This window comes from Balaenoptera musculus, chromosome 2, assembly GCF_009873245.2.
Source record: "Balaenoptera musculus isolate JJ_BM4_2016_0621 chromosome 2, mBalMus1.pri.v3, whole genome shotgun sequence".
NCBI lineage: Eukaryota > Metazoa > Chordata > Mammalia > Artiodactyla > Balaenopteridae > Balaenoptera > Balaenoptera musculus.
Window position 1 is genome coordinate 81,253,291 of NC_045786.1, and position 10,822 is coordinate 81,264,112.

The 10,822-nt window shown below is 47.1% G+C and overlaps 1 protein-coding gene across 3 annotated transcripts in view; it reads left to right on the forward strand.

The window, feature by feature from the left end:
* Window positions 1-10,822, forward strand: part of GNB5 (G protein subunit beta 5) — a 56,502-nt gene that overhangs the window by 42,646 nt on the left and 3,034 nt on the right. For all 3 annotated transcript variants that reach the window (XM_036843422.1, XM_036843424.1, XM_036843425.1), the window contains 5 exons: window positions 2,058-2,201; window positions 3,993-4,084; window positions 7,313-7,361; window positions 8,858-8,954; window positions 10,212-10,378. In XM_036843422.1, the coding sequence (XP_036699317.1) occupies window positions 2,058-2,201; window positions 3,993-4,084; window positions 7,313-7,361; window positions 8,858-8,954; window positions 10,212-10,378 (549 nt within the window). The remainder of the gene's footprint in view (window positions 1-2,057; window positions 2,202-3,992; window positions 4,085-7,312; window positions 7,362-8,857; window positions 8,955-10,211; window positions 10,379-10,822) is intronic.

The following is a 10,822-nucleotide window of genomic DNA, read 5'->3' on the forward strand; positions in this document are numbered from 1 at the left end:
CTCCTCCTCTGAGATCAGCTCACATGTTGCCAAAGTGGTTTTGGTGTCCCTCTCACAGACCTACCTGTATCTCAGCACTTCTCACTCTATCGTAAGTGATCATTGTCTTGTCTGCCAAGACCATCGGAAACACCTGCCACCCAGCAATGCTAAGTTTATTAGACCTGCTGCAGCAAGGGAGAACCCCAACTTGACAGAATCGCTATACCGCCTCAAAATGAAGAAACTGGGGAAGGGTCCTTAGAGGGTTTCAGGGTCCAGGGTGAGTGGTCCAACCTCGCCATGGTTGCAGACCCTGAATTGCAATTCTCTGCTGATCCTAGATAAACCCATCTTTGCTGGAGAAATACCTGGCAGTCTATTTGTTTCAGGTCAACAGCTTGCTCACCAGGACTTGCTTTAAGACCCTTACCTTGCTGGGCTTACCAACCCTAAGCTATTATGTCATAACTAGTTTTCCACCTTAAAAGACCCACCTTAAAATGGGAAGGCACACACCTTGGCAGCGGTCGTGGAGGAAACCGGCGAGGTTTCCGGAGCAAGCTGCTGCACCTGCGCTTTTTTTGCCTGCAACCATAGCGAGTGGACCATGGCGAGGCATGTGCAAGTCCCCACACAGCAAGGCAAGGAGAACCCTTTTACAGAGTGGAAAAGGAAGTTGGGAGGATTAAAGAGAGTCCATGGCTTTTCTTTTTTTTTTTTTTAAATTTATTTATTTTATTTATTTATTTTTGGCTGCGTTGGGTCTTCGTTGCTGCACATGGGCTTTCTCTAGTTGCGGCGAGCGGGGGCTACTCTTCGTTGTGGTGCGTGGGCTTCTCATTGCGGTGGCTTCTCGTTGTGGAGCACAGGCTCTAGGCTCACGGGCTCAGTAGTTGCGGTGCACGGGCTTAGTTGCTCTGCGGCATGTGGGACCTTCCTGGACCAGGGCTCGAACCCGTGTCCCCTGCATTGGCAGGTGGATTCTTAACCACTGCGCCACCAGGGAAGCCAGAGTCAATGGCTTTTCATTGGCTGAATCCTTCCCAGGAAAGAAGTCTGTCTTCTTCCTGTTGGTCTCTATCATCACAGGACATGAGAGCTCCCCCTTCCGGTCTCCCACTGTATTTAATTGAGGTTTCTGTTTCATTAATTTTTTGCAAAGCTATTAGTCTTGATAAGTAAGCTTAGTTGGTTCACAGTTTTATCTTGCAGGAGCAGGTATTTCCTGGAGCGGCCAGCTAGGTTATTTTTACTTGGTTTCTCAGTATTGTCTAACGCAGCACCGGGAAGTGTGCCTGGCCCTGGAATTGATTAACGTGGGGACAGGGAGTTTGGTGGGTTTCAGTCCTTCCTGCCAATCCTGTTGACCAAGCTCCAGGAGAGCAGAGACCAAGACACAGTCTTTCTGCAAACCCTGACGCCTAGCGGAGGGCCTGGACGTGGTCAGCACACGGCAGATGCCGGTTGGCCCTGTGTGTCTGTCAGCACCACTCAGTGGCCCAGGGAGCCTCTGGGGGATGCAGCTACAGGAGAATGTGTTTAGCAAAATCCTGCTCCAGGTGGGTCCCGGCAAGCCGGGTCAGCATCACCTGGGAGCTTGTGGGAAAGACAGAATCTCAGGCCCCACCCCAGGCTCTCTATTCGCAAGCAGCTGAGTGTGGGGTTGCACATTAATGTCTGGGAAGCACAACGCTGGGCTTGGCTGCTTGTGGGAGCCGCTTGAGGTTCCGTTAAGCAAACGTTCACAGAGCACTTCCTACGTGGCAGGCAGGTACAGAGCCCCACAGGTACCGCAGGGAGACCTCCGGATTTCATACTCTGCAGGAGGACAGGCACATAAACAGCTCAAGGACAGCGAGGGTGTCAAAAATGAACTGTTTCTTTCTCAGTACCAGAGAAAGAGTTCTGTGCTTGAGTCCAGATTTAGCAGGGGCGTGTGTGTGTGTGTGTGTGTGTGTGTGTGTGTGTGTGTGTAAGGAGCCTCCTCTTCCCCGTGGAACCGTAAGCATCTGCTTGGCTTCCCCTGACAGGGACATTAATGACAGCCACACCCTTCCTGTCCTTTCCTGCGGCAGATCCTGACAGCGAGTGGCGACGGCACGTGTGCCCTGTGGGACGTGGAGAGCGGGCAGCTGCTGCAGAGCTTCCATGGGCACGGGGCCGACGTGCTCTGCTTGGACCTGGCTCCCTCAGAAACCGGGAACACCTTCGTGTCTGGGGTAAAGACCCAAGGAGGATCTCTGGGGGGGTCCTTTGTCCGCTAGGGGGGCTCATGGTGGCACTTCCTGTTAATCTGTGGGACTAGACTGGACACTTCCCTGGATGGGGCTGAGATTCCTTAAATAAGTAGCAGAGAGTTAGCATCTGAGAGCTCTAGAGACAGTCGCTGGGCACCAGGAGACTCAGGTGGCAGTGGTGGCGAGGCATCGCTGTGGTGTGATCAGAGCTTTGACACTGGTGGGACACTCTCCCGCCCCACCCCTGCCAGTCAGCAGCCCCTCCCACTCTCAGGCACAGGGAACAGTGTATCTGAAGGCTAAGAGTCGGACAGGCAGGCCCCCATGGCAGAGGAGCAGCGGATGAGGAGCCAGGACACCTGGGACCCACGTTTGCTACCTGACTCTACATTTCATCCTCTGTAAGTTGGGCATAAAGCACGATAGCATTTGCCCCCCACCTTCCGCAGGATATTGTGAGCAGTAGAGGGAAGAGTTTACAGTGTGTTATGCAGAGAGGCAAGTATTTCTGTGGACACCTGGGAATAAGAATGGAGAACTAAGGTGGCTGGCCTGACCCCTGGGTCCTGTCTCGTCTCGCTCAGGAGACAGTGATGAGAGAGGACAGAGATGCAAACACTATCTAATGATGTTTGCTCCGAGCTGCCCACATCTTAGTCCTGGGCCTCAGGTGAGGGCTGTGAGGCCTCTAGTTGGCAGGGACCCTGATTTTCTTCTTGGGTACTTGGCCCTATCTGTGTACATTTCATTCTTGTGTCTTTGTATAACTGTATTTATCCCTACTCAACTACACTGTTTTTCCAAATTGTTGATATCATTGTAGATTGTATTGTCTCTTTCCGAGTATTAAACTCCATCTGATTTAGGGTCCTGTAACGATTTGAAGACACTCTGATTCCTTTGTCCACATTCTCAGTAAAGATGCTTGGAGTGCCGAACTCCCACAGCAGGTCTTTCTGAGACATCAGTTATGGCACCTCGTCCACCCTTTCCTCTGAGTTGAAACCAACAACTTGGACACTAATTTTAACCCATTACTCCTTCTGTTTGACCTTTGAGAGTCTAATTATTACTGCTCACGCTGGATCACAGAAAGCTCTGCAGGAATTTATCAAAACGCTCCCGGAAGCAGGATAGTATGAGAAAGCCTGGTGTTTATGATTCTCTGGGTCATGGTAGCAACCCAGAGAAGGTTCACTTTACAGGTGTTGAGGCAGAAGCCCAGGGAGGTGACTCGCCTGAGCCACCCAGCTGACTGCGGGCAACACCCTGACGAGGCTGCTGGGGTGCAGCTGGCCCAGGGGCACCTGGCTCTCCACCTGCGCTCAGGCTGCCCCACACACCTGAGACAAAGCTGGGAGGTCCCACCACACCCACTGTCCACCTGCCCTCCTCCCCTCTGGGCTTATAGAGGCAGAGATAAAGAGGAGGGGGAAAGAGAGGGAAAAGCGAAGAGAGATGCCCAGGAGGAAGGGGAGAAGGAGGCTCTGGAGAGTTTGCAGCCCCTCAGAAAGGTGGGAGAGAAGAAAACATGCTTAAAAGGGGGCTGGGTGCCTTCCCTTGCTCGTCACCCTGACCCCAAGACCTCGCTCTGGCCGTGTGAGGGCTTATCAGTTGAGGAAAGTGGCCTTAGGTAAAGCTAGTGCCAGAAAAGCATATTGTCAGCCATTTACTAATGGGAACTAAAAGGTCTCTGGGACATAACCAGAACTCGTGCCTGTCTGTAGACATTCCTTGCATTGTACATAACTGTGGGTAACATTCTGTTTGTAGGGATGTGACAAGAAAGCCATGGTGTGGGACATGCGCTCTGGACAGTGCGTGCAGGCCTTTGAAACACACGAATCTGACATCAACAGTGTCCGGTCAGTGAGTAGAATATGCACGTTGCTCCTCTGTCCTCCAGTGTTCCCCGGCCTGGGCTAGTGCTTAACCTCTAGGGTCAATTTACTTGGCTGAGAGAGGCTTTTCCAGCAATAATGGCTGATTTGTGGTGGGACTGAACAGCACTCCAGATTTCCTGGAGAATTTTAATATAATTGCACTAGGGGCAATGGATATTCTCCTGTCTAGGTCAAGTCAGTGTTTCTCATTCATTCATTCAACAAATGTTTATTAAGTCCTTATCTGCTAGACATTATTCCAGAAACTGGGAATACTGTTTTGAACAAGACAACATCTCTACTGTCCTACAGAAGACGAAGCACAGATAAATGTGCTATTTAAGTACTGCTAAGTGCTAAGAAAAAGTAAAACAGGGAACTGTGATAAGATGGGTTATTTCTTTGAATGGTCAGGCCTCTCTGAGAAATTGATGTTTAAATTGAGACCAGGAGAATGAAGGAGCCAGGCTTGCAAAGAGCTGGGGGGAAGATCAGGGAGGTGAGATGTTCAGGGACCTAACAAAAGGCCAGGTGACCACTAGCGAGTCCTGAGTTGGGGAGGTGGCTAACATGATCCATGTTTTGCCTTTAAAAGATCACTCTGGGGACTTCCCTGGTGGCGCAGTGGTTAAGAATCCGCCTGCCAATGCAGGGGACACGGGTTCGAGCCCTGGTCTGGGAAGATCCCACATGCCGCGGAGCAACTAAGCCCGTGCGCCACAACTACTGAGCCTGCGCTCTAGAGCCCGTGAGCCACAACTACTGAGCCCGTGCACCTAGAGCCCGTGCTCTGCAACAAGAGAAGCCACTGCAATGAGAAGCCCGAGCACCGCAGTGAAGAGTAGCCCCCGCTCACCGCAACTAGAGAAAGCCCGCGCACAGCAACGAAGACTCAACGCATCCAAAAATGAATAAAAAATTAAAAAAAAAAAAAAAGATCACTCTGGATGCTGTATGGAGAATGGATTGTAGGGGAACAAGAATGGAAATATGACGGCCAGTTAGAAGGTTGTTGTGTGAGTTTTAGAATGAAATGATGGTGGCTGAAACTAAAGAAGACACACAGGGAGGATAGAAATGTCTAGAATTGGGAAGGATCTGAGATTTTACCCTAGCTGCAAGCTATGAAGTAAGGCTGCCACAGATTCATGGATGCTGCTAGAAGGCATGAGACTCCTGGGTTAGAGATGAAGGATAGTTGGTTACTCATAGTGATGGCAGTAGCTGGGGTATCAGCATTTTTGTGCTGGTTACCTAAGCCCCAATTCTACAGGGTCACATGAAAAGGGCCAAACGACACCTGCCCATGCAAAGGGCTGCATTATAGGAGAAGAACCCTGAGCTCAGGGAACCCGAATCTTTTATAAGGGGCAGTAAACACTGATCCATTTGCTAAGACAGGGAGGGTTGGAGGCAGTGCAGGGAGAAGGCAGTGGTTGCACATGGATTCTGGAGCTCTGTCTTGGGCTAGCTAAGTCTGAGATGCTGTTATACGACCAAGTGGGAATGTCAAGTAGGTAGCAGGAGCTGTGAACCGGATTCCAAGAGAGAGGTCAGGACTTGACATATAAATTTAGAAGCTGGCACTGTCAGGACAGCATTTAAAGTATAATCACTAAAGAATCTTTATCCTTAGAGGATAGCGCTAGACTTATTCCCCTTAAAAGCCAGAACACAGGGCTTCCCTGGTGGTGCAGTGGTTAAGAATCTGCCTGCCAATTCAGGGGACACGGGTTTGAGCCCTGGTCCGGGAAGATCCCACAGGCCGCGGAGCAACTAAGCCCGTGCACCACAACTACTGAGCCTGCGCTCTAGAGCCCGTGAGCCACAACTACTGAGCCCATGTGCCACAACTACTGAAGCTTGCACGCCTGGAGCCCGTGCTCTGCAACAAGAGAAGCCACCGCAATGAGAAGCCCGCGCAACGCAACCAGAGAAAAGCTTGTGTGCAGCAATGAAGACCCAACACAGCCAAAAATAAATAAATAAATAAATAAAAATAATAATTTTTAAAAAGCCAGAACACAATAAGAATACTTAATTACCTTAGTGGTAGAAATATTAATGAGAATTTTCTAGCTCTTTGACCTCAAATGTAGGAAAGGAAAACAGGGAAAAAAAACTATCACCTTTTGCAAATGTGCAGTAATTACCCAGAAAATCCAAGGAAATCAATTGAGAAATTACTACAGATAGTAAATGAGGTTTTTAAGATACAGGATAGAATATAAAGCCACAAAAATAAATTAAATCCCTATATATTCATGAAATAACAGCTTAAACATGCACATTCTCTCACCCATGCTGTTCCCTCTACCCAGAACCCTCTTCTTCTAATATCCACCAGGTCTCTACTTAGGCTGCCCTCTCTCCAGAAGGCCTGATTATTTTTCTTTTTAGATATTTATTTATTTTGGCTGTGCCAGGTCTTAGTTGCAGCACGCGGGATCTTTATGTTGCGGCGTGTGGCATGCACGTGGGATCTAGTTCCCCGACCAGGGATCGAACCCGGGCCCCCTGCACTGGGAGTGCAGAGTCTTACCCACTGGACCACCAGGGAAGTCCCTGAAGGCCTGATTAGAGGAGAGGATGACTATAACAGTAATAATCATTATTTATTGCATGCGTTTTATTTGGCACTATGCCACATTCTTTGTATACTATATATACTGTCTTATTCAGTCTTTACAGCAGGATATGTGCATTATCTTCCTCACTTTTCAGATGAAGAAACTGAGGCTGGGCCAGGTGAAGGCACTTGCCAGAAGTATCCCATGTAGTGAGTGGTCAGTGCAGACAGCTGCCCGTGGCTCTGTATATCTGATTGCAGTGTCTGTGTTTATAACCACTGTCTTATCCCTTAGCTCTGGCCAAGTCTTGGGCATGGGGTATATGATCAAGGGAAAGCAAGGATACAGGGGACCTGCCTGTGTTCGGTGTCTGGTACAGATATACATATTATCTCATTTACTCCTCGCCAATACTCTGCAAGGCCAGTGTCACTGTCCCCTGTTTACAGAGAAGAAAATTAGGTAGGTCAATGGGACCTTCCAGATGAGCCTCCCTTTCTGGCCTCTGTAATGAGTGGTCCGTGTATCCCTAGAAGTCTGAGGGACCAGCATGGGACAGCCTTCGCAAATGGTTCTGATGGGCACCCAGGATTGGGAATCACCACTCTAAGTGCTTTCTCCCCACACTTTCTCTCTGCAGATACTACCCGAGCGGAGATGCCTTTGCTTCAGGATCAGATGATGCTACAGTATGTTTCTAAGTTATTGAGAGCTTTTCCTATCCAAAGGAGAGATATGCTGACCTAGTTCTAGTTTTCAAAAAGAACTTTTTTCCTGATTACAGAACTGATGTGACTTCAATAAAGAAAACTTGGGGGAAAACACTAAATTATGTTAATCATTATACCCAAGAAAAATCACAGTTCAGTGAATTTCTTTCTGTCTTTTTAGTTTTTAAACAAAATGCTTTATAATTTGCTTTTTTCACTTAGCAATAGATTGTGAACATTTTCCCATGCCAATACGTATTTTTCTCCCACATTATATTTTCTTAATGATTGAATAGTTTTCCATGTTATGGATATGCCATCATTTACTTAACCAATCTTCAAGTTTTGGGTCATTAGGTTTTTTCCAAGGTTTTTTTTCCTGTTAAAAACACTGCTATAAGCAAATATTTTTGGTACCTCTCTTATCATTTCCTTAGAATTAATTCTCAGACATGAACTTGTTGAGTTAAAAATCAGCCTAATTTTAAGGCTTTTGATACTAATTGTCAAATTATGTTGACCTATATTTCAGGAGAAAAAGAATATCTTCCTGTGCCCTCAAAATAGCAAATATCTTATTAAATAATGAATTGCACTCTAATTTGCTATCATGGAAGAAATTACAGGGGAATAGATTGAGGGTTTGATAATAATGAAAATTTAAAATTTCTGTATTTCAAAAAATATTTAACAAAATTTAAGGGCATACATTTGGGAAAATTCAAGAGCTTTCAAAACTTCCCTGCCCTTTGATCCAGCCATGCTATTTCTTGGGAACAGTTCTATTCTAAGGATTCTATTTTTTTGCTATTCTAAGGAAAATATCAGAGATGCATATAAAGATTTTTATAGAAGAAGGATCATGGCTTCCCCATAATTTTATTTGTAAAAGAGAAAAATCAGACATGATCAAACACTTAGCAGGGTATGGCTAAGTAGATTCTGATATATCCACATGAGGAATATAACAACCATTTTACTCCTGTTTTTTTTTAAGATTAGTTAATGATATGAGAAAATGCTCATAACATAATGCTAATAGAAGCAATAATGAAACATCCACCCCATTTAAATCCACACATAGAATAGATTGAGACTGAAGGAAATAGTCCAGATGTTAGTAAATACCTCTAGGATTGGGGGTGACTTTTATTTCCTTCTTTATGCATTTCTGAGTTTTCCTGAATTTTCTGCAGTGAACACATATTCTTTGTCAGAAAAAAAAAGAGGGCTTTCATTTTTGTTTTTGTACCTAAAGAAATCTGTATTTGCTGTTTCTCTGAATCTCCAGTAATCCATGGAGATTAATAGGAATCGGGATTGAGGGAGAAAATACTAGGAGAGAAAACGAAAGAGGTTTTTCCCTTATCCCTCAAACTACACAAGCCACTGGCACCTGCCTGTAGCTCTGTGGCCATCCATGCACCAAACAGGATCCAGAAGCAAGTGCCTCTTTGTCTTCTTTGTCACCCCAGTGTCGCCTCTACGACCTCCGGGCAGACAGGGAGGTTGCCATCTATTCCAAAGAGAGTATCATCTTTGGAGCTTCCAGCGTGGACTTCTCCCTCAGTGGTAAGATTTTATTTCAGAAGCTTTCCCGGGACTGTAAAACAGGACTTCAGTGAAACCCAGCTCTGCCAAGCTTCCCCTCCTAGCTAAACTTCCTATGGGCCCGTGTGCTAAAGAGTCTGCTTTTGCACCAGGTTTCCCCCACTGCATTTTTGACAGCCCGCTTTGCCCTGCCTGAAGCAGCTTCCCCAGCCCAGTTCACTCCACAGGAAATGAAGGCTGGGCCCACCTAATGCTCTTCTTCGAAACAATGATGTATCAAAACTCCATCTGCAGTGCCTTTAGGCATTTCCTCTCCAGCCTTCCATTTTCCCTTCACACCTGAAAAGGGACCTTTTTTTTCAGAGGTTGGGGGTAGTGAAGCAAGAGTCCCTTTCTTAATGCCCTGAAGCTCATGGCACCTCTGCCCTCACAGCTGGGAAGGCTGCCTGTGAAAGTTAAGGCAGCACTCGTATGCTGGGTCACTGGACCATTCAGTTTTCCCAGACACCCCCCGGTTGTGTAGCTGTGCCTTTGTGCATGCATGCTGCTACTGGAATGGCTTTTCCCTTATTTCTCTGCATTGCAAACTCCTATTCAGCCCTCAAAGGCCAGCTCAAATGTTGCTTTCCCTGTAGTGCCCTTTATTTTTTTTTAATTTTAATTTAATTTAATATTTATTTATTTATTTATGGTTGCATTGGGTCTTCGTTGCTGTGCGTGGGCTTTCTCTAGTTGCGTCGAGCAGGGGCTACTCTTCATTGCGGTGCACGGGCCTCTCATTGTGGTGGCTTCTCTTGTTGTGGAGCACGGGCTCTAGGTGCGCGGGCTCAGTAGTTGTGGCACATGGGCTTAGTTGCTCCGCGGCATGTGGCGTCTTCCCGGACCAGGGCTCGAACCCGTGTCCCCTGCATTGGCAGGCGGATTCTTAACCACTGCGCCACCAGGGAAGTCCCCTGTAGTGCCCTTCTTGATCCCCCTTCCTCTGTGATCACATAACACTTCACACATAGCTGAGCACTTCCATGACAGCCCTTACCACAGGGTGCTGCAATGATTTATGAGTCAGCCTGTCCACCACCACCCTCCATAGGGGCCAGCAGCTGTGCTTTCTCCTCTTTGAATCCCCAGGGCAAAGCACAGTGCCTGGCACATAATGGGCACTAAATCACTGTTTATTGAATGAATGAATGAATGAGCGAGTGCATGAGTGAGAGTCATGAAAAGAAAAACAAGGAGGAAGGAACTGGTTTAATAACCATCATATCCTCCTGCTTTAAGGTCGCCTGCTGTTTGCTGGATACAACGATTATACCATCAACGTCTGGGATGTCCTCAAGGGATCCCGAGTCTCCATCTTGTTTGGACATGAAAACCGTGTTAGTACTCTACGAGTTTCCCCTGATGGGACTGCCTTTTGCTCAGGATCATGGGATCATACCCTCAGAGTAAGAGAGAAGTTTTTCTACTTTTCCTCTGTGTGTGAGAGCAGGAGTGACTGGCCTTCCTGAAAGCAGAGAGGTCAGAGTAAGCTAGGATGGGCCTAGGCAGCCAAAATAGAGCTCTACTTTCAATTCTATAGCCACAGAGAAATGATTTGCCTGGGGAGGTAGTGAGTTCCCCATCAATGCAGCTATTCAAGCATAGATACCCTAAAAGTCTGATTCCGGCCTTTGACAAGTCAGATTGCCATTCTCACCTCCCAGTAGTGCTGGGTTCTTATTCTTTGGTCACAGACCCCTGTGAAGCCCACACAGGGGCTTCAGGAGACCTATGAAGCCCCTGCAATTATATGCTAAATTGTGTGTGTGTGTGTGTGCATGCGCGTGTGCATTTTTCCAGGAAAAGTGTCCTCGTGGCTTTTATTATATTCTCAAAGAGCTCCATGACTT